The 23,233-nt window shown below is 39.3% G+C and overlaps 3 protein-coding genes across 4 annotated transcripts; 2 read left to right on the top strand and 1 right to left on the bottom strand.

The window, feature by feature from the left end:
* Positions 1-764: 764 nt before the first annotated feature.
* snapin (SNAP associated protein) lies at positions 765-2,515 on the bottom strand. Its single transcript, XM_052533746.1, has 4 exons — positions 2,342-2,515; positions 2,004-2,050; positions 1,155-1,273; positions 765-1,073 (listed from the first exon to the last, which is right to left on the bottom strand). Exons 1-4 carry the CDS (start codon positions 2,455-2,457, stop codon positions 966-968), a joined length of 390 nt encoding a protein of 129 aa, XP_052389706.1. The 5' UTR covers positions 2,458-2,515; the 3' UTR covers positions 765-965.
* Positions 2,516-4,075: 1,560 nt separating this feature from the next.
* On the top strand, positions 4,076-8,684 carry chtopa (chromatin target of PRMT1a). 2 transcript variants are annotated; one of them, XM_052533294.1, is made up of 6 exons: positions 4,076-4,374; positions 5,164-5,255; positions 6,217-6,367; positions 6,788-6,965; positions 7,586-7,720; positions 7,885-8,684. In XM_052533294.1, exons 2-6 carry the CDS (start codon positions 5,191-5,193, stop codon positions 8,082-8,084), a joined length of 729 nt encoding a protein of 242 aa, XP_052389254.1. In that variant the 5' UTR covers positions 4,076-4,374; positions 5,164-5,190; the 3' UTR covers positions 8,085-8,684. The 2 variants fall into 2 exon arrangements, with proteins under 2 accessions (XP_052389254.1, XP_052389253.1); XM_052533293.1 differs by having other exon boundaries at positions 4,111-4,374; positions 5,164-5,536.
* Positions 8,685-9,550: 866 nt separating this feature from the next.
* On the top strand, positions 9,551-20,471 carry matcap2 (microtubule associated tyrosine carboxypeptidase 2). The gene is made up of 7 exons (XM_052532642.1): positions 9,551-9,815; positions 12,921-13,588; positions 15,137-15,280; positions 15,663-15,795; positions 16,929-17,234; positions 17,591-17,688; positions 18,569-20,471. Exons 1-7 carry the CDS (start codon positions 9,788-9,790, stop codon positions 18,725-18,727), a joined length of 1,536 nt encoding a protein of 511 aa, XP_052388602.1. The 5' UTR covers positions 9,551-9,787; the 3' UTR covers positions 18,728-20,471.
* The last annotated feature ends 2,762 nt before the right edge of the window (positions 20,472-23,233 follow it).

Here is a 23,233-nt window from a genome sequence, read left to right as displayed (position 1 = left end):
TATATGTGAAAAGTAAAATGTATGTCTTTAAATGGATAGTGCACACAAAAATGAAAATTCTGTCTAGCTACCCTCTGTATGGCATTTTAAGCAGAAAAGACCTTGCGACATCACTTGTTCACCAGTTGTCCTCTGCAGTGAATGGGTGCCGTCAGAATGAGAGTCCAAACAGCTGATAAAATCATCACAATAATCTTCAAGTAATCTACATCACTCCATTCCATCAGTTAATACCTTGTGAAGAAATTAACTGATGGACTGGAGTGGTGCGGATTTTTAATCAGATGTTTGGACTCTCACTCTGACGGCACCCATTCACTGCAGAGGATCCTCTGGTGAGCAAATGATGTAATGCTACATTTCTCCAGATTTGTTCCCACGAAGAAACAAACTTGTCTGCATCTTGGGCGAGGAAATGTAAATTTTTTGGTGAATGATTCGTTTAAATACTTTATAAGTATATTTGTAAAAGAAAATAATTAGACAAAAATGTCTATAGAGCCTAAGCCTTAAATCTGGTAAGAAAATAATACTCTGTCTGTACTGTTAAGTGGTTAATTTCCACAGCTCAGCAAAAAAAACAAAAAACAATTACAACAATAATCTTTCACTAATTAGATCAAGACTGAAAGCTGATTATTATTGGCCAGGTACATTAGACTAGATATTTTCTTTGACACTTCTGATAAATAAGAATAATAATTCATATCCATTTCCAAACAATTAGCAAATCCACAGCGTTGCATTTTTCAGCAACAGTTAAATTCATACAGACAAATATTTTATTAAAAAGTCACATGTTCAGAAAAGAAATGAGTGTGTATTTAGACTTCTGTCCCCCTGTGAACAGACATGAACGCTGCAGTGTTCTGCTAGCAGTGCTTTAACGATGTGAGGAAGAGTCTGGTCCTTGGCATCGAGCACGGAGTAATGGTGCATCTCCATCCCATGTGAGATTTCAGACATCATGGTTTGCTGGGAGAGCGTGGGGGAAATGCTCCAGATGCCTCAAGCATGGTCTTCCTGCGTGCCGTCTCCTTAGCAACATTATGGTTCAGCCTTCGCAAACGCTCCTGACACAAAGATTGTAGAAGATGAAGAGGAAAACACCAAGCAGTACAGTGCACATTGACTGATGCTTAATATTCTCTTACCTGTGCGTTCTGGAGTATGTTGTTGACAAGCACCACTCTTCGCCTGGCATTAAGCAGTTTTTTAACATATGGGTCCAAGTCTTGTGCCACCTTCTGGTGTTCGTTGATCCTACTCAGCTCTGCAGAAAAAGTGCTCACGTGAGATAACAGTATTCATGAATTCTGCAGAAAGGAGTAGGAGAGTTGCATTATATATAGTTTGCAATGTCGACAGATTACTAAATACTTACTAACACTGCAAACAGACATACAGTCACCTTTTATATTCAATACCAAAAGAAGTTACAGTCATAACATGTTACTTTTTTCAATCTAGGAAGACAATATGTTCTATTTTTCTATTGGCTGGGTTTTCTAATTTGCCTTTGCATGCAGTGATTGGTTGATTATGTACAATGCATGCACACTATTGGTCAAGCTTCTTTTCAGATATTATCTTCTGCAAGTATTAAAACAATTGGCAATTTATAAATCCCAGCCAGGACAAATCTTGCAGAAAGAGGATGTATGGTCTTGTTTTTTAAAGAGTTGTAATGATCTGAAACTATTGCATCATCCAAAACATGCAATCTGTGCTTCAAATCCTAGTTGTGTCAGTAATTTGGCCAGTGCCACCTAAATAATGTTTTTCTCATTGGTGAGCTGTACTGATCAAAATTTTTGGGGTTCCACCACAAAAGTCCGTATATCCATATATATGCTTTGTTGATTGGTATAATTGTGATTCCTATTTTATTACTATGGCATGTCATTTGCCAATTTAGTAAACATCACAAATCTTCCGAATTAAGCTATTTGCGACTTTAAAAAACTATAAATGAATAAGTTAATCACGTCAGACCAACTTACCAGACGCCAAATTATCAATGTGCTCCCGAAGTTCCACTTGGCTTTCTCTGTGAAGACAAATATACGGTTTATAAACGATGTAGCAGTCCGTATTCATGCACGCTTTAAAATCCATGACAGTTTATCATATCTCAAACGCAAGAGTCGTGCAACACTGCGAAATGGTAAGAAAATAAATAAATAGATAAATAGTTATCGTTTGACATGACGCCGCATCTCTGAGTCACGAGACCTGTCATGTTGACAAGCATTAGCATTTTAGCAAACAGAACTGCTCGTTTTGCACGTTTCTCGGGTAAAAAAAAAGAAGAGAGAAAACGTTTCTCAAAATGCACTACCTGACTGAGTGCACATGTACGTCGAGCTGCTGTACAGCGGGTCTCAGGAGGTCCAGCAAACCCTCGGCGAGAGCATCTTTCCCTGATGGGGTTTCCACCACTGCTAGCGCGGCCATCTTCACTGAGCGCTGATTTAACAACACTAGCGTTATTCAGTGCGCGCTACAGATATTAGGACGAGCGATGTGCGATGATTTATAAATCAGCGAATCTCCAAACGCGCGCATGTTCTGCGTCACACATACGGCTGTGTTCGAGCAATGCTAGCGTACTGCATACCGTCTCCGACGCAGTATACATTGAATGTGAAACTAGCATATGAAAATATCTAATTTTTACTGTGAACAGCATGCATAATGCAGACCGTAGAAATAGTGAGTGCTTACACTAAGTGTAGAAAAAAATGTAAAAAATAAAATTAAATAAAACCAATGTAATAATGTTAAATTAAAATAAATCAATTTAAAAAGGGTTGAAGAAATTAATTAAAATAAATAATAAAAGATTAAAAGAAACAAACAATGCATCAAGTATATTTGCGAGTAAAAATGTGTAATTTACTGTAATAGAAACTAAATATTTTCAACATTATTATAATATACATTTTTCGCAGTATAAATTTGTGATTTATGCATGAAAATAGATAGAGTGGCTGTCTTTTTAAATTCAAAGGATCCTCAAATGAGGATGATCATATTTGATGGTCCATGGCATATTACCATTTTAATTTAAAAATATAATATAATATAATATAATATAATATAATATAATATAATATAATATAATATAATATAATATAATATAATATAGGCTGAGTTGAGCCTGTTTTTATTCATGCCATGTTTAAAGTGAGCACATGACAGTAATGGGTCCAACTTAAATACGTACATAAATTGTGGTGCATTCTTGGGAATAATCACTTTGGATAAACTGCCTTCAAAATATGGCTTTCTGAAAAGAAAAAAAAAGAAAGAAAGAAAAAAGTTGTCTCTTGGCTCAACTTGCCCCCACTGAGTGGTAAATTGAGCCTAGGGAGAGGGTAAGTTGAGCCACATGGAATTAAACTGTGCCACTGATTATGCTGAATTAAAACAAATTAACACCTCAAAAGAAGAGAAATTCAATAAAAATGACCTCTTAAAATCTATGTGCGAGTCCTGTGTTTTTCTCTACTTGTGACTCAAGACGCTCCCCATGACCCTTACAAGAATAAAGAGGTTCGGATAATAGAATGGATAGATGACTTCTTAAAAGTTGTATTTAAAGATAGATGTCACAACTTTGAAGGTTTTTATTTTTATTTTTTTATTTACAACAAAATAAAGTTCAAATTGAAGAATTTATTTAAAAAATAGACTGCAACTGATCTTACAGAAATGGGCAAACACTCTACATCCCACTTATGAATGTTGTAGTGAAATACAGTTTAATAAAACTTGAATGACCAATTTTCATAAACAAGGACTATTTAAAATGTTCAAACCGAAAGTGCAAAACGAAGAACAAAATCAAACATGTCTGGTCTAAAATTAATGAAATATAATGTAAAATGACAGTAAAATAATACTTTATAATCATAAAAAGGGGTGGGTCACTGGCTCAAATTACTTTTTTTATTATTATTATTATTTAAAGTACTTAAAATCTTAATCCATAGTGTTTACGCACGTGCCCTAGTCCTAGTATGGTAGTAGCTATTTTGGCACACAGCCTCTCACGATGAAATCTCGCGATATTTGAAGCAGTAAGTAGCGCTCCATTTTCCTAGCTCTCGTAGTTGTTAGCACCATTTTGTGATGAATGAGAGCAGTGAGGCCGACAGAGCTGCGGAGTAGAAGTAGATTGGTGTTTTTTTTTTAAACCAGTTTAGTTGGATATTGCTTTGTTTTTAAGTTCTAAGATATATTTGGAAGAGGGGCAGTAGTTGTACAGTTCTCGGGCGTCAAGTAGAGAAGTTTGAATTTGGTCGAGTCGAGCGTCGTCGAGCTAAAGCTACACGGCTAACAAATCTACACGAGTCTTTCAAAGAAAAGGTAAGGGTTCACATTTCAAATGTAACATTAGATTGGTGAATATGTAAATACGAGCGAGTTTTGTGTGAGTTACGGTGATACTGAAGTACAAGAGCGGCGAACAGTCAGACTCCGTTACGTAACGTAAAGTAAATCCATCTGCTAGCCGAAACCGGTCAATCTTGTTGTTTCTCCATTATGTTGACTCCTGGTATGAACAACATAATGTTTTAAAACCTACTGGGCATTTTTGGCCGTCGTTTTAGCAAGGATTTCCCTTACATTAAGAGGGTTCATGTTTGGGGGCCCGTGGTATCTAAAAGATTGAAAGCCCTGATTTAACCTGTCACTGTCCAAATGCCATTACATGTTTTAAACAGTAAAATCTTAGTCTGAACCTAAAGAAATCTTGACAAACTATATATCATTGGAAAGCCTAAAGACTGTAGTTTTGATATCTGGTGACTTATTTTTGTAAATATTTTACAAAGCAACTGTAACTTATTAATATGGAAGAAGAGTAGTCATCAGAGTCAGAGAGTGCGTTCTGGCCTTTACTTTGAAATAGTGATGTATTGATGAAATCATGAAAAATCTGTAAAAATCTTTATTCATTTTCATGGAGAGTGTTTCAAAAGATAACATCCACTGTATTTTTTGTCTAAAAGTGTTTTGAATATAGTGTGTATTGCCTTTTTTATTACATCAGATTTCTCCACTAACTTTCTTGTTTCTCTCTGTGAGACTTTCACTTTCGTTTCACGCAGTATAGATACCTAACATCTGTATTCTGCTGTTTCTCTCTTACAGAAGAGATCCCCGCAAGTCTGAAGAAACATGAGCGCCCCTTCTTCTCAAAAAGTCGTGCTGAAAAGCACCACCAAGGTGTCCCTGAATCAGCGGTGAGGCGCTACGCATCCTGACAGCATTATCTCAAGGCCAGGGGGAAAAGCATACAGAAATAACTAAGGCATCAAGCCTCAAGACGCGTGTACTATGGAGGTCATTGAGGGGGAGACATCAGACCTGACGCGGACGCTAGACCGCCCTCGCGGTGTGCGCCGCTCACCCAACATGACGGCGATTACATGATTGAATGTTACAGATCTGATCGCGTGCCGTGTTTGGTGAGGTGTCTCTTGTGTAAGCGGCGCACACCTGGAGGTGAGAGGGTAATGGTGAGGTAAGCCGACTGCACTGCAGAAGAGCATCCTCAGCCATGGGAATAAGATGATAATGCAGGATGGTGTGTGTGCCATCTGTTTCTCTTGCCCTCTCTAACACAAAAACACACACACTCTCGCTCTCTCTCTCTCTCTCTCAGATGAGTTTTCTGCTCCTCCTCTGCGTTTCTCTCTTTCTCTCTGGCTGTCTGTAGATTAAGGTGCTCAGTCCGTACCGAGACGTGACCTGCCCCCCCCCCCCAAAACCCCCTTCCCTTCTTCTCATCAGAAGCGTCTCTCAGAACAGTGTGTCGGGTCACGGTCTTGGTTGTAAGTGGCTGGGTGTCCAGACACCCCTCTCTAGCCCTGGGTCGACTCACCGCGTGGTGTATACATGTCGGATGATGGCGGCCCGTAAGTGGCAATCACTCAGAAATCTCCCCTGCCTCTTCTCTATCCCTGTCCTCTCTCTAAACCACATCGTAGACGTTAAAAGCAAAGCTAATATGTTGGGGTGTCTTCACATGTAACCGAGAGAGAGAGTAAATGAAAGCAGCTGTGGTCTAAGAAGGGCATTCTCTAGAGCTGCGTCCATGCTGTGTGAAATGATTTGATTTGGAACCCTCCTTTCCTCGTATCCCCCTTTCCCTCCTCTCTCTCTCTCTCTCTCTGTCCTCCTTCTTCTGTTGTGTCCCAAAAGCTTCACGAACATGCTGAAGAACAAGCAGCCGACAGTGAGTAGCATCCGGGCGAGCGTGCAGCAGCAGCACGCGGCCAGTGCGAGGAACCGTCGTCTCGCTCAGCAGATGGAGAACAGGCCCTCTGTGCAGGCTGCCCTGCAACACAAACAGGTAAGAGAGGAACATGTGCAAAGATGAAATCAGCTGACTGGGTGCGCGTGAAACAATTGTACTTTCAGCTGACGAGCACGAGCCTGTTGATTCATGTTATCCAAGAGTCTAGGAATTCGGTAGTTCAGCCGGACGTACTAAAGATTTGCAAATGGTTTGCATGGTTATTTAATGTTGGAGAACAATGTTATGTAACGTTCATGACAATAACAGTAAGACATTACAATCTAAAGACACAAAACTGCAGACTTGCAGGTCAGATCTGGCATCATTCTGGTATGAAACATACACTTTTCGGATGGGTAAAAACAAAGTTTCATGTTGCATATTGTTACAAGAGTTATTTCATGCTGACTTTATAAGTTAGGCGTACCACATTTAAGCCCAGAGAAACAATCACTTTATTTGACCCACCTGTAGAGCCTGAAGCAGCGACTCGGGAAGAGCAACATCCAGGCCAGGCTGGGTCGTCCCATCGGCCCGCTGATGCCGGGCAACGCCAGAGGACGGGGTTTTCCTGGAGGACTGCGTGGAGCTGGACGAGGACTGCGGGGAAGAGGGAGAGGTGGAGTCATGAGAGGAGCGCTCTCTCTTAGAGGTGACACTCTTTACATGTTCTCCAGTGTACTTCTCACACCACTGTCCTGCAATTAATAGAAACACAGGCTGCTGCAGTTCTAAATCAGAAGAAGAGATAATTAGATGCATTCCAGTGTATTTCTGCTGAAAGTACAGTGTGTGAGTTACTTAACATTTCAGAAGACGGCTGTGCTTCATCTGGAGTTGTCAATCACTGCAGTGTAGCTGGTGCGTTACACGGTTCTTTACACCTACCCTCTGGACTTCACAGTGTGCTGATTGGTCTAAGCTGTTGTTTTATGGCTTTTCGGAGACCCCTGGTGTGCTACAGGGCTTGTAGCTCCTGCACCTGTCGTGAAGCCTCTGGGTGATAACCGAACGAGACCGCCTTGGCCTGCCTTACTAGTCAACGAGTGCAGATGATCAAAGGGACCTCATATTGGCATTTACTCGGCTTCTTGTTGTTCCAAATATGTTTGACTTTATTCAGTGGTACATAAGTAGTAAAAAAATTTCTTGAATTATCTTTCAGTTATTGAGAGAAGTTAACCGTAAAAGAAAAGCCAGTTCTTTGCAAGTACTCTCTTGTGCATTAAGGAAGTGTTTTCCTCTGCTGAAAGCATTGTTTTGATGTGTTAGGTGCCGGTCAGATGAGAGGCAGGGGTGGTCCTGGACGCATGGGTCTCCGTCGAGGCATGCGTCAGCGTGGAGGAGGTGTAGGACGAGGTGCTCTGGGAGGCCGAGGAGCAGCACGTGGAGCAGCTGGAGGAAGAGGTGAGAAATACCACCAACAATTAATCAAGTACTGCCGTTTTGCTCCTATATACACACCTCAGTAAGGAAAAAAAGACTATTGAAACTTCTGTTTTAGTGAGACTTAAAAGTTAGGTTTTTCTGTTTTGTGCTTTCATGCTTAAGTTGATGTTTGTCTCTCTTAGGCCGCGGGGGTCTGAGAGGTCGTGGAGGGTTTGCAGGAAGGGGTCGTGGACGCGGCAGAGGCCGAGGAGCAGGACGTCCCATCGTCACACGAGAGCAGCTGGACAACCAGATTGATGCTTACATGTCCAAGACCAAGGGCCATCTGGACGCCGAGCTGGACGCGTACATGTCCCAGGCAGACCCTGAGAGCATGGAGTAACCAGAGACAACAGCCCCCCGAAGATCTGCAGATAATAGACTGATTGACAAGATGCACATTCAGTTCCATTAAAGCTGTTGCTCTTCCACACTCCCTGAGAAGACGTTTTAAACTTGAAGGTTGTACAAAGTTATGGTTCCATCCCCGTTATCTTCAAAGATTTGTGAGTCGCCACTCGCGTTTGTCTAAACTGAACTCTCTGTATCATCATAAAGCCTGACCACAGTTCTGAAACACAGGTCCTCTTAGAAAACACTGGGCAATAAAGTGAAGGGAAAAAAAAAAACATGTTTTCCATTGAACTATAAGAGAGATGGTGCGTGTTTTTATTGGCTGAAAATGTCCCAATGTAAGCAGAACTGTAAGCAGGGACATTTGATCGTCTGGTGTTAAAATGTGCTTTATAGAGATGAACAGACTGCCATAATGTTCTACAAATGAAACTGTATTTTTATTGTTTTAAAGGGGAACTTTTATTCAGTATACACAATCTTAAGGCTTTTTTTGTCTGTCATAAAAGATGTTTAAAAGTATATTGTAACCCACAGCCTTTTTTTTTTTTTTTTTTTTTTGCTTCAAATAAATCTTGGCCAAAAGATGCATATGTTTCCATTAACTCCTTGATCATTATCATCAACATTAACTTACTTACAAGCTTCAAATGTTCATTATTTCCACAAGAGGGAGATATAAAGCTGCGTGTGGCCCGGGTTTTATTTATTTATTTCTTAATCATTTAGATGTGTATAATTCTAATATAAATGTGTAGGATGAGTAATGAGAGCTGGGATGTCTGTGCTAGTGGCTAACGCTGTTCAATGGTCTATAAATATCAGAAATTATATTAAATGTTTCAATATGCTGAACAATACAAGGGGTTGAAACGTCAAAAACATGAACTCGGAGGTTGATCTAAAGTGTTTTTTTTTTATAGCATCGTTAAATAGTAATCATAAGGTCCTAATGCCTATGTTTTTTTTTATTATTAAAGATAAAAAAAAAGGTATTGCTTAATTTACAATAATAAAAAAAAAAAAACAAGGAGCAAGGATGAAACCAAAGTTGTAGTCGATTAAAACAAAGAAAAAATATTAAATAATAGATATTTCGACAGAGAAGCATAACTTTTCAGATTTTCTATTACATTTTTTGAAGCATTTGAAGCCCTGAAACCTTAATTATAGATACATTTAAGAGATGCAATATTAATATAACTGTAAATGTAAACATGCTTAACACATTTGGTCCGTTTTAAGCATTTAAATGCGTTAAATTATTTGGCGTGATGATGAAATGCATTCTTAAACAACTGAATTTACGGGTTACTTAAATATATCACTTGTATAAAAATAGCAATTCGCAGATTATAAAATTACAACGATAACTATTTCACGACTCGAGCCTCTTCGAAACGGAACTGACGTCTTGGGGGCTGACGTTGACAGAGCACCATGGAAACGCGCTTATGCGCTGACGCTCGCTCCAGCGTCCGGACAGAAGCAGTTGTGCGGCGGAGATTGAGCGCGTTCAGATCCTGCGAGCGGAGATTTGCAAATTACAACATTACTCTGCGCTGTACATATGTAAAATACTATAACCGCGTTACTGAGCATTTGTCGTTTCGTTCGTGCGTTTCATTATTTTATATAAAAAAAAACATTTGCTTCACGGCTGAAAAGTTGAGGCTGCACAGCGCGAGCGAGATGATGCTTGAATCCATTGAAGTTATAGGTGAGTGAGTCTGAGTATTCAGTTCTTCAGATTGCATAGACATAATAACCTACTGCGCCAGGGCACTGAAGTGGGTATTTAATTAAAACGAGACTCATTAGAACTAATTACTGAGACTTCATGCTTGCATCTAAGTTACTGCTATACTATTAAAACTAATTGTAAAAATGGCTCCAGGAAATAAAATGAGTTAACTTTTTCGTGTCCTATGCATTGGCATGTTTAGTGTATCCAATTGTACTTTATGCATGCTCCATTATAGAATGGAGCCCTAAAGATCTTAACATAGACAGACAGTTGTATGTGCTTCTTCACTTCTGTGGCTCTCTGGTGCTGAGGCTGTGGTGCTTCTACTTCAGTGCACCTGACAGAGCTGTTCTCTCTGATAAGGCCTTGGATCATTTCACACAGGCACGTGGACTAGTGGGGCCTTGTGTGCCACAGAGTTGCCTGACATAACACAGATATATTATATGTATCCTAAGTCTATCCTCCTGAGATGATGGAGTAACTAATTACAGTATTACAGTACATTTATTCATATAGCAGATGATTTCAGCGGATGACGGGATTACGAAAGCTTGCAGGATCATTCATTGCAGGGCATGACTGTCAAGCAGTACCTGTCATGCTGAATGGGGAATAGTATTTGTTTTGCTCTGAAAAAGGATTAGCCTGGTCTGTGAAGTGAACTCACTAGACTGCTTCCAGCATGCTTCATTTCACTGTGCAGTTCGGATCTGTTTCTCGTCTTTTGTTGGAGTCAAGGTTAAGTGGGTGAAGGATATTTTGTTTCCAGGGAAATGGGGACGCAACACTGAAATGACAATTGCGGGACTGGTCTCAAGTTTAAGAACAGCAGTATTTCCATTTCTTGAAATTCCACCTGGTGCACTGTTATCCCATCCTAATATATGTTGATATTGTCATGGCAAAAAGGTCTTTTTAGATTAGCAATATAGTATTATAGAGTAGTATAGAGGTCATAGTACTCAAGGCCGAACTCTAAAAACTTGATTTGAACGCAGCTCTCTTCTGGTCTCAAACTTGACTCGAACGCAGATCTCTTCTGGTCTCAAACTTGACTCGAACGCAGATCTCTTCTGGTCTCAAACTTGACTCAGATGCAACCTTCTTCTGGTCTCAAACTTGACTCGAACGCAGCTCTCTTCTGGTCTCAAACTTGACTCGAACGCAGCTCTCTTCTGGTCTCAAACTTGACTCAGATACAGCCCTCTTCTGGTCTCAAACTTGACTCGAACGCAGCTCTCTTCTGGTCTCAAACTTGACTCAGATGCAACCTTCTTCTGGTCTCAAACTTGACTCAGATGCAACCTTCTTCTGGTCTCAAACTTGACTCGAACGCAGCTCTCTTCTGGTCTCAAACTTGACTCAGATGCAACCTTCTTCTGGTCTCAAACTTGACTCAGATGCAACCTTCTTCTGGTCTCAAACTTGACTCGAACGCAGATCTCTTCTGGTCTCAAACTTGACTCGAACGCAGCTCTCTTCTGGTCTCAAACTTGACTCAAATATAGCCCTCTTCTGGTCTCAAACTTGACTCGAATGCAGCTCTCTTCTGGTCTCAAACTTGACTCGAATGCAGCTCTCTTCTGGTCTCAAACTTGACTCGAACGCAGCTCTCTTCTGGTCTCAAACTTGACTCGAACGCAGCTCTCTTCTGGTCTCAAACTTGACTCGAATGCAGCTCTCTTCTGGTCTCAAACTTGACTCGAATGCAGCTCTCTTCTGGTCTTAAACTTGACTCGAATGCAGCTCTCTTCTGGTCTCAAACTTGACTCGAACGCAGCTCTCTTCTGGTCTCAAACTTGACTCTGATGCAGCACTTTTCTAGCCTTAAACTTGACTCGAACGCAGCTCTCTTCTGGTCTCAAACTTCACTCAAACACATCCCTCTTCTAGTCTTGAACTTGACTCAGATGCAACCTTCTTCTGGTCTCAAACTTGACTCGAACGCAGCTCTCTTCTGGTCTCAAACTTGACTCAGATGCAGCCCTCTTCTGGTCTCAAACTTGACTCGAACGCAGCTCTCTTCTGGTCTCAAACTTGACTCAGATGCAACCTTCTTCTGGTCTCAAACTTGACTCAGATGCAACCTTCTTCTGGTCTCAAACTTGACTCGAACGCAGATCTCTTCTGGTCTCAAACTTGACTCGAACGCAGCTCTCTTCTGGTCTCAAACTTGACTCAAATACAGCCCTCTTCTGGTCTCAAACTTGACTCGAATGCAGCTCTCTTCTGGTCTCAAACTTGACTCGAACGCAGCTCTCTTCTGGTCTCAAACTTGACTCGAACGCAGCTCTCTTCTGGTCTCAAACTTGACTCGAATGCAGCTCTCTTCTGGTCTCAAACTTGACTCGAATGCAGCTCTCTTCTGGTCTCAAACTTGACTCGAACGCAGCTCTCTTCTGGTCTCAAACTTGACTCGAACGCAGCTCTCTTCTGGTCTCAAACTTGACTCGAATGCAGCTCTCTTCTGGTCTCAAACTTGACTCGAATGCAGCTCTCTTCTGGTCTTAAACTTGACTCGAATGCAGCTCTCTTCTGGTCTCAAACTTGACTCGAACGCAGCTCTCTTCTGGTCTCAAACTTGACTCTGATGCAGCACTTTTCTGGTCTCAAACTTGACTCGAACGCAGCTCTCTTCTGGTCTCAAACTTCACTCAAACACATCCCTCTTCTAGTCTTGAACTTGAATCAAACGCAGCTTTCTTCAAACTTGACTCCGATGTACCTTTCTTCTGGTCCTGTACTTGACCAGAATATGGCCCTCTTTTAGTCTCAAACTTGACTTAGACTTAACCTCTTCTTGTGTCAGACTCAAAGTGGCCCTCTTCTGGTCTCGGACTTGGCTCAAATGGCGCTTTTCCACTACGTGATATGACTTGGCTCGGTACGGCTCAGTACAGTACAAAAACCCTCCAAAAGTGAACCGTACCGTGTTGTACCATACAGTGGAAAAGTGCCAAAAGGCCTGGAATTGAATGAGCTATCCTCAACTACAAGACAGCAATTTACTGTGGTACATCCTTAAGTATAAATCCTATATGAATATTGTTTTTTTGTTGTTTCATTTCGTTCCAGAACGGCTCCATTGGCCAGAGATGGAAATGTCTAAGAGTTGTGTCCTAAGTCCGATGGAGAAGCCTGTGAGCCCCAGTCAGCTGCGTCTGGAGCACATATCCTCTGGTGTTCTGAAGGACCTGTTCAACACAGCCACCAGCAGCTACAACACACTGCTGCAGAAAGAGTCAGATGCTCAGGAGAGCCCTAAACACTCCTCCTACAAGTGCCCCAAAAGAGTCTCCACGGCAAGGCATCCCAACATGCCCTTGCCGACCCTTGCACCTCTAACGATGAGTGGCCTGGCGTTTGGTTGCAGAGACAGCAGGCATTCTCAGTCGGTGTTCTCCTGTTTCTCCACCAGCAGTTCCAAGCAAACTAACAGCATCACCGTGCTGGGGAGTGCCATCCGCCTGGCCCCCGGCCCCATCCCCAGACCAAAAAACTGCTACCCGGCCAGCACCAAACTCCCACAGCTGTCCAGAGTGTTCCCTGCTGCTCGTGATGGAGAGAACTCAATAAAGAAGCTCTGCATCCTCACTGCCATAAAACCGTCTAATGTGGAGAAAGAGAAGGCCAGGTTTTTCAAATCAGAATTTAAATGCAACCCTCAGTTTGAGTACAGCAACCCTTTGCCTCCACAAGTACTAGCAAAGCACAGCACCGCTTCAGACCGCTTCCTCACACAGGTGAGTGTCCATACCGGATGAGAAGCGCATTGCGTGTCTAGAACAATTCATAAAACATGTATAGCACGACTAAGCTTGGGGCCGCGGACAGATGGCGCCACTAGCATCAACATCTAGTAAATTCCATTATCCTAAAATTCACCCAAGACATACATTCATACTTTGCCACTGTTTACATCTTTATCATACAAGTGTTGTGATGCCCTTATACTACTCTATGTAACTGGATAGAATGCAAATTGGGGTGCAACCTATGAGTAATTAACAAATGCTTTTATGTCAAATTGTTTTGTTTACATTTTATTGCACACTGCATTGCTTTAAAAGGGACTTGGGAGAGAATTAGCAAATGTACATAGAGATTCGGCCATGTGTGTCTGAGAGCTGACCTGGCCTGAACCTGGTTTAAGAGCTTGAAGACACAGCAAATCTGCCCTCAAGGTTTCTATTTGATTCTCTCTCACGATTGCCCACATGTATCGTTCATTTGCCTTCATCATTTTTTGTGCTGAAATCTTCTCTATGGGTTTGTGTCAGTTATTTTCATTCACACCCCATAATCCAGCTCCTGGGGGGCTGCAGTTCCTATCCTCCTCTAACACACATACCAGTAGTTTGCAAATAACCCCTAAGAACTTGATTAGATGGATCAGATGTGTTTAATTAGGCTTGAAACTAAACTCTGCAGGGCCGTGGTCCTCGATAGAAACAGGTGCTTTACCTTTACCACACAGCTCAAAGCAATGTGCTAAAATTGTATGTGCTGCCAAAAACACAATCAGACAAATAAACCTCCTTGAAGGTTAAAGAGTTCATCAATTCAATTTAATTCAGTTCCCTGCTAGCTATTAACAGAGCCAACACTGTACAGAGCACTTTGTACAGGGCATCAGAGATCCCATAATAGTTTTCCTGGCCTAAAAAAGCCAACAAAAACAACATACCAAGTTATATTTTACCAGAGAGTTGGATAATGTTTAAATGAACATATAGCAGGATATAGTGGCTGTTTTAGAGCTTTATGTGCTGCAGCAAAGGAGAAATGCATTCATTTCAGTCCATTATATTGATTATCTCAGAGTGCCGAGCTCACTGTGGATCAGCCTCAAGCATATCCTGACATATCACAAATCAGTTTTCATACATCCACACCACACCAGAGCCCCAGCAATGGCCTAGTTATTCACTGAGGTCTGTACATTCATGACATAACAATTGAGTGTTAACTGAGCTATGCCTCTGCATTACACAGCCAGAGTTTATCTCAAAGCACAAACAGACCCAAATATCAGTCCTACTATCGTACATTTCTACACAAGGGAACCCTATTGGAATAATTGGGAAGCCAACATATACAAATACATGAGTTATTTAATATTGAAAGGATTGTAAAGTAAAACATTTATATTAGAATCAAAAATCTTAAATGCAATGGTATCTGTTTTAAAAAGAATGACCCCTGGCATAAACAAAAAATTTTTTTTGCTGTGCTGAATTTGTAAAAGTTGTGTTCTATTGCTCATCTTTGAGTGTTTGCTGTGGTCTCAGGCTGTGCGCATCATGGAGTTGGCCGTGCAGAAATACGGCTCCTATGAGAAGTTTGAACAGGCTACTGGAGGAAACCTCCTCACCAAGAGCCGCATCTGGTACCATGTCAAAAAATACATGGAGAAGGAAGGGTGCATGGGAGAGGTGAGACAGCGAAATCATCACAAAGAAGCATTATGTATATTATTCACATTTAACTCCTTTTAATTCAACCAAAGAGAATCTCATGAACATCAAAAAGTAGAGAAATATACAAAATAATGATATGTTTGTGGTCAGTAAGATTTGTTTAAGTCTGTTATGCTCACCAAACTTGCATTTATTTGATCAAAAATACGCTAAAATATTAAAAATATTATTACAAAATAAGCTGAATTTTCAGACAATCCTTCAGAAATCAGTATAATTTGATGATTTGCTGCCGTTACTGACCCCAGTCTTTTGAATAGTAGTGTAGTTGATTGATATTTTTATTATTGTGAGAGCTTTATGACAATTGAATGTAGAAATTCCTCTGTCTCTGCAGATTGTGGTTAATCTTACTGATGACCTCCTGTCCAGAGCGTCTATGACTGTGGTGAACGGCAGACCTACACTCACCATTAACATCTCTACTGCCAGAGAGCAGTGGCTGGAGGGGATGCTGAGGCACGAAATCGGTGCGTGTTTGTCTGTATCAGCATCTCACAGTCCGTTGAGTCTCGCATTAGAGAACTATTCAAGTCTTACACGATCCACCAGCTCCAGTCTCTTGTGTTCTGTACTTTGGATAATGTCTCGGTCACCCCAGGAAAATCAGCCGTCCGTGTCGGCAACAGCTTGTGTTCCTGCTGTCAGGGACTATTACACCCTGAGCGTATCAGAGCTCAGTGTCAGGCCCCCAGTAATTACACTCCCACGCTGTGTGTTCTCTCTCCTTCACTTTCTCTGTTTGTCTGTTCAGAAATCAGGGGTTGGCTGCTGGAGGCATGACCTGCCAACTATTTCCAATGTTTTGGTAAAGATATGTTCAGTAGTCACAAGCGAGTCCCTTGTGAAAAAGAAGTGTGGTTAAATGTATTATTAGTGCACTTGTAGTGTAATTCAAATATTAAAAGTGCATTTAAACTCTTCAAGTTTACTTAAAGAGAGACTTTCATGACTTTCTTAAAACTTAAGTACATTTTTCAAAAGGTCATTTTATAACCATGTCAAATTGCAAGTTTAATTTAAAGTGCATTTTAAATAATTGTTTTAAGAATCTTTTGTCATGCTTTAAATAAGTGCACTTATTTTGATGTGTTGACTAACAGACTAAAGCACATGTATATGAAATGACATAAAGTCCTATTTAAGTTGGGCAAAAAAAGCTAATTGCATTTGATACACATTTAAACTATTATACAATTTCATTTTTATTGTGGTTAGCATTCAGTTTAATAATCTTACATTTAGTTTATTCTTTTAAAGTATCTCATATTACAATATATTTAAATATATTTATATTTTTTCTGTAATGAGTACTGCTTTTTAAAAGTATTCTAAAGTGTATCTTTAGTGTGCTAAAAGGATATCATAAGAAGTGTGACAATGGCTTGTAATCGTGAATGAATTGAGCTGCTTTATTTAATTCATGCGTCATCTACACACCATTTCATTTATTTATTACAAATAACACATGAATCCACAAATTATTCATAGTTATTGTAGTGGTTATAAATTCTGATTGACTTTGATCTTCTGGTATGAAGTAATGAATCCATATTGTTGTGATTTGGTTGCTTAAGTAAACCCACCTTCATCTTTCGTGCAGGTACACACTACTTCCGTGGCATCAACAACAGTCACCAGCCGTGGAGCAGCGGTGGCGGCAGGAAGAAACACGGTCTGCGGCCCATCAACCCCACTGAGGAGGGTCTGGCCAGCATCCACAGCGTGCTCTTCCGCAAGGACCCCACCCTGTGGCGCGCCGCCCTGCTCTACTACACCGTCTACCAAGCCAGCCGCATGTCCTTCTCACAGCTGTTTCACAACCTAGGCCGGTTTGTCCACGACCCCAACACACGATGGGACTACTGCGTCAGAGCCAAACGAGGACAGACCGACACAGCACTGCCAGGTACAGCACTTCCTCCTGAGTACATTTGTAAATTATTAAAATTAAAACAATTTTTTTTTACTTGATAAATTAATCTGTGAAGTAAAAATATTCATTTAAATGGCAATGATTCTATATTACAGTATTTTTCACAAATAAAGCAATTGTTACAAATATGAATAAAAAGAAAGGAAAACAATGTAACCAGCAATTTCTAAACAGAGCTGATATTTTTAAAAAAATGCTGATTATCAACCGATATATCGGTATATCGGCAATATATCGGTCAACCATTATTCTTGATTCTCAGACTTAATGACTTACAGAGTGATCATTGTGTTTATGCATGTAAATAATCCAATATTTTTGTCATTAAGGTTGTTTCAGTAAAGACCAAGTTTATCTAGATGGCATCCTGAAGATCCTCAGGCACAGAGACAAGATTGACTTCCAGCTGCTTATGGCTCTGGGCAAGGTCAATTTGAAGTCAACATGTTTAAATGTTACTTTACTGACACACTTTATTTTTTTAGCTTTACTTTTTTGCTGCATAATGAATCGAATTGTAACCAAAATCACAATAAAAAATTTAGTATATCAAATTTTTTGACATGTAACTCTAGATGATGCAGACCAATCAGGGTTACCAGTAGCTTACCCAATAGCTTTCAGAGGATTTTTGAAAGGGGATCCTCCAGTAAAATTCACATTCCAGGGGATAAATTTTATGTCATTATGATTGCGTTAACCTGCAAAAATGAAAAACAACTCGTGGCAACAGTGTTAAAGTAACCCAGTTCTGCAGGAAAATCGTAGACTTGGCAACACATATGCCAACAGGTTCTAATTTAGTCTGATATAATCACATTATTATTCACACAGCACATCTGTTTGGTTTCTTTTTACATCAGCAGCCAATGAGCGTGCTGCTCAACATTATTGTATAACGTTATTATACTTGGCTAGTGCTCGCTGGAGCAGTTGCAGCGCACTTCAGAAACCCTCCACCTTCCCCAGCTCCACCTGTATAGATCTGCTACACGGTGATTTCACTTATATTATATGCGCAATTTATTTCATATATTTTATTTGAGCAGCAGGAGTATTTCCTACATGCTCACAACAGCATATATATTATCATGCTAAAATGACAAACAGAAAAAGGGCTGCATGATAAGACCCATGCAATATTTAATGCGCATCTTGTCAGTAAAGATGGTTCTGTAATCACCAGTAAATCTCCAACACCTGCACGCTTTCACATGGAGCAGCATTAACTACACAGACTTGCACACTAATCATGGAGCCCTGTTTTACTGTGTGTGTGTGTGTGTGTGTGTGTGTGTACTGTGCAGGTGTCATATGAGGACGTGGAGCGTCTGAAGAGTCTGGCTCTGCTGGAGCATGTGCGGATTCCTCACTTCCTGCAGGACCAAGCGCGCTACACAGAACAGCTTCATAAAATCATGGAGGTCAACCAGTTAACCGATGAGGAGCTGTGCACACTTATCTGAACTTATGTGACCTCCGACCAGCAGCATGATTCTCACAAAGCCTGTCCAGGTCATACATTACCATTCATAAATAAAAAAAAATTAAACATGTCCAGGTCATATTTCACTAAAAACGAAAGAAAGAAAGATTAAATTACTTTTTGCATAAAAAAATAAGCATTAAATATTTTTTTTAATTTTCTATTTATTTTAATGACACTTAGGTAGGGCTGCCCCCTAATAGTCAACTAACCATTAGAGGAATAGTCGATCAATATTTTCTAAGTGGCTTCGTTGGAACAAACGAAAACAAAAAAGGAACAAAAAAACCAAAAGAAGTGTTGAAGTCACGTAGTCTGTGACGGACAGATTGTTAACAGCTGGTCTATGTGGTAATTACAGTACATCGGTCAGGATATCCAAACGCTTGTTTCGTTTGGGACCTTAAATGTGGCTTATCATATGAAACATGTTATTAGTAGCATCGTTACATGGCTGCTCGCTTGTAGGTTTAGGAGTAGATGTGGGGGGTTAGGGTTAGGCAGTTAGCGACTTCAACGAGGGGTGCATAATCTGGCAGGGGTGCAGAATTCACAATATACAATCAACAAAACATTGTGCTTTTGTAAAATTCTGAAGTTAAACAGGGTGCACTTTCTGCCGTTTAGGTCTCTGTGAACTTGAACGTGTCAAAAAAAAAAAAAAAAGAGCCGATACTCTGTGAGATAACAAAGACAAAACAAAATGTCTACTTTTAAATGAACCAATTCAAATGGAAAATAAATATTCTCAAATGATGTAATCCGTATGAAACGTGAATGTCTGTGGAGATGACAAGTCAGTGTCGTAGACTTCATCACTGCAGCTGAAAATACAGAAAACACTAGTTTATCAATGAAGTATTATTATGTTAAGGCAGTCTTGCAGTTTTTTCCTAGACTCATTTATAATCATTACTTTTGTGGTGTGCTGTGGCAAGCTAGGCTATAGGCAATTAAAGACTCATTATTATGAATTATATGGTTTATAAATATAAATGTGCAATTAGCCGACTAATTTCTTTAAGTGAACAACTGTTAGTTGATCAGAAAAATTGTTAGTCGAGGGCAGTAATACACGTAGGGCCTCTCAGCTCAGATTTGTGTAATTCTTGTATCTCATTTAGTGTAAATTTACAAAAATCGTATTTTGATTACTGTAATGTGAAAATATATTATATTACAGTCATTAATCATTACCAATATTACAAAATGTAAAAACAAATGACCAAATTATAAAATGTTATGATGTAAAAAACCTTCATGGTTTTAAAACATTTTTTAAATTTTTTTAGCATTTAATTTTTGCTCTAAATGTTTTTGTTTTGTTTTTTCTCGTGTAGCAGGATTGGATAATATTCTGCACTCTATATAGGAGCCTATGGAGCTTTATTTGTTTTTCTCTGGTAAAACATAATTTTGAGGGGTTTTTTTTAGCCAGTGCAGTGCATTAAGCCCCCTGTAGTTCTCAGGACATGTGTGTTCTCTTTTGAGGGGATACTGAGGGGCCAACTTACCATCAGTTACAAATTGCCAAACATTCATATGTACTACAATTCCTTAAGCTGTTTATTTCCTGAATTTTTATAACACTTTAATCTGGATATTTTATAAACTGCTTAATACACACACACACACACACACACACACACACACACACACACACACGCACATACATATATATATTCTTATTTTTACTTCTTATATATATATATATATATATATATATATATATATATATATATATATATATATATATATATATATATATATATATATATATATATATATATATATGATGGCATGTTTTTAACAATATAACTTTTAAACCAGTGGTCCCCAACCATATTCCTGGAGCACTTTTGGGAAGCACTGTTAAGTGCCAAAATGTTAACCTTTGTTTAATAAGTGTCCTTTATGGAAGCAGACAATCATTTGTGTCTTAAATGTCACATACTATACTGCATATGAATAATGTCTCACTAGCACAACTACTTAACCTTGACTGTATTGTTGATATGTATGACCTTTGACCTTGCTCTGTTCTTGCCATTTTCCCATTGGTCAAAAAAAAACATTTTAAAAGTTGCCTATAAAATGTTTTCATGGCCCATGACAACAACTCAATATGATCTTTATATATCTAAATTAATCAAATATATGTATGCCTTGCATTCAGACAAGCTCTGTTTAGATGTTAATTTTAAAGCATGTTAAATTGAATTAAAATGAAATTATATCTGACATTTTTCAAATATATTGTATTATCTCTTGCATACAGTAAGCGTTTGGTTATGAATCATCTTCCTAATGACTCTTTCCTAAAGTTTGGTGAATTTTAGACTGAGCAGTTTTAAAAAATAATGTTTTAGTCTTATCTGAGAAGCACACTGATCAAGCTCAACATAATAATCCTTTCCAAATATTTCACATTCTAGCTAATATTTCCACTCTGTTACATGACATCTTTACAATGCAGTGTGTAAGTATGGTGGACACTAGCTAAAAAAGAACAACATGCTAGCAGATGATTTAACATTTAGGATGAATACTAATAGATATATGACATCTGTTTTCATGTCCAGTACAAATAAACACAACTGGATAGACATGTCATGTTTTAATGAGGAAAAGTTTATGACTACTACATGCTTTGTTCTTGGAGTTGCTTTTCCTTCAAGGAAATTATGTCACATCTAGCAAGTCATGTGATTCAGGGTGTGTGCTTAAGATTTGTAAAGGGTAAGCAGGACCAGTGTAAGATCTTCAGACTGGAAATTGAGAGACATAAACTAATGGCTTTACATAGCATTTTATGTAAAATATGTATTATTGATTCACGGGGAACATAAAATCCACTGAACCATAGAAATGACATCAAACTGCATGTAAGCGCAGGACACTCAATCTTTAATTATGTCCCTGACTTTCGTCAAAGTAAAGTATGCTCATGGTTTACAAGTGAGCAATGATCAAGCTCCAATCCCACAATGCCCTCTCAAACACACGGTAAGTGATCTTTTGGCAAACTCTTTCCACAGGTGTCTGTTCTCGCATGTCTTTGTAACCTGATCACCGGCTGATTGACACCTACAAGGACGGACAAGCAGGACAAAGGGTTTCTGTTTTCGCCTGTGCTTCCAACACACACACACACACACACACACACACAGGTGTGTGTCGAGGCTCAGTAATCTCTATGAGGTCTTAGCTTTCACACTTCCTGCAATCTGTAGGATTAAACTGGGATTGTGGTGTCATGTGGACATTCATCAAGCTGAACATTGCAATAAATGTTGACATGCAACATATTTTTATTGAGATTTAAGAGAACTTGATGAGGATGCGTGTGGAAATCTGAGCATTATATTTATCTGCCACTTCTGCTCTGCGTGGAGATGGGTTATACTCAAAATCACATAATAATAAAACTATAAAAGCATCCCGTCCTTGTTACATCAGCATTAATCAACGTTGTATAAAAATGCAAATGTAATCAAAGGCATTTGAACTGAATAGAGGATGAGTTCCACTTCAAGATAGCTGATTATTTTAATAAAGCAATTTTTATAAAGCTAAATGTAAATGTTAAAAGTTGTGTTTAACTATAATATTAAAAATCCTACATTAATAAATCACATATACATACATTTTATTAATTTGCCATTTAGTTCTGAAATGCACATTTAAGTTAAAGATAAGTGTCCACTAGAGGACACACACGGGCAGCTTTACTGAAAAGAAAAGAACAAATCATGAATCATTAAACAGGATAGCTACTGTATATTTGATTTGACCTGATTTACTGAAGATGGTCTTTTGATCATGTGTAGGCCTACATGAAAATCTGAAAGATAAATTAACCAAAAAGCAAAAGTGCTTGGACTCAGAGCAGTGCATGGATGACTGAGACGGTGTCCAACAGTGTTTTTGACTGTAGCTGTGAGGATCATCTGCTGAGCGTGTAACGTTCACTGATCATGTGTGTCTGAACCTGCCGTTGAGCAAACAGGTGAATGTTTGCTGGATAAACAGCAGAAGTCTAAAAGCAGATAGACAGAAGTATGAAAGAGGACTTTCATCTTTAGCCCGTTTTTCTCCTGCTACGCTACCAGTCAAAAGTTTCTGATTTCTGAAGGATCATGTGACACTGAAGACTGTAGGAATGATGCTGGAAATACAACTTTTATCACAGCAATGAATTCCATTTTTTTTATTTTAGATAGTAAAAATATTTCACGATAGTACTGCTTTTGCTGTATTCTGTACAAATAAATGCAGGCTTGTTGAGCAGAAGACTTATCAAAAAAAAAACAATAAAAATCTTACTGTATAAAACCTTTTGACTGGTAGTGTACATGCAACTTCTCTAGGCTTGTGAGGTTCTGTTTAAAACTAAAACTTGAATACAAAAATACAAACTCATTTAATAAATAATAAGTAAATCAGTGTCTATGCCAATACAATAACACTGGTCCTAACCCCAGTT

Source organism: Carassius gibelio, chromosome A19 (assembly GCF_023724105.1).
Source record: "Carassius gibelio isolate Cgi1373 ecotype wild population from Czech Republic chromosome A19, carGib1.2-hapl.c, whole genome shotgun sequence".
In the NCBI taxonomy this organism is placed as follows: domain Eukaryota; kingdom Metazoa; phylum Chordata; class Actinopteri; order Cypriniformes; family Cyprinidae; genus Carassius; species Carassius gibelio.
This window is presented reverse-complemented; position numbering and strand designations above follow the sequence as displayed.

Excerpts from the sequence above, each read along its gene's own strand:
- matcap2 (XM_052532642.1), top strand. The coding sequence starts at position 9,788 with ATGATGCTTGAATCCATTGAAGTTATAG. Across the intron at positions 15,281-15,662 it reads AGGAAGGGTGCATGGGAGAG|ATTGTGGTTAATCTTACTGA; the intron begins GTGAGACAGCGA and ends CTGTCTCTGCAG. Across the intron at positions 17,689-18,568 it reads TGCTTATGGCTCTGGGCAAG|GTGTCATATGAGGACGTGGA; the intron begins GTCAATTTGAAG and ends TGTACTGTGCAG.
- chtopa (XM_052533293.1), top strand. The coding sequence starts at position 5,442 with ATGATTGAATGTTACAGATCTGATCGCGTGCCGTGTTTGGTGAGGTGT. Across the intron at positions 5,537-6,216 it reads GGTGAGAGGGTAATGGTGAG|CTTCACGAACATGCTGAAGA; the intron begins GTAAGCCGACTG and ends GTGTCCCAAAAG. Across the intron at positions 6,966-7,585 it reads AGGAGCGCTCTCTCTTAGAG|GTGCCGGTCAGATGAGAGGC; the intron begins GTGACACTCTTT and ends TTGATGTGTTAG.
- snapin (XM_052533746.1), bottom strand. The coding sequence starts at position 2,457 with ATGGCCGCGCTAGCAGTGGTGGAAACCCCATCAGGGAAAGATGCTCTC. Across the intron at positions 2,051-2,341 it reads GTACATGTGCACTCAGTCAG|AGAAAGCCAAGTGGAACTTC; the intron begins GTAGTGCATTTT and ends TTGTCTTCACAG. Across the intron at positions 1,274-2,003 it reads CATTGATAATTTGGCGTCTG|AGCTGAGTAGGATCAACGAA; the intron begins GTAAGTTGGTCT and ends CTTTTTCTGCAG.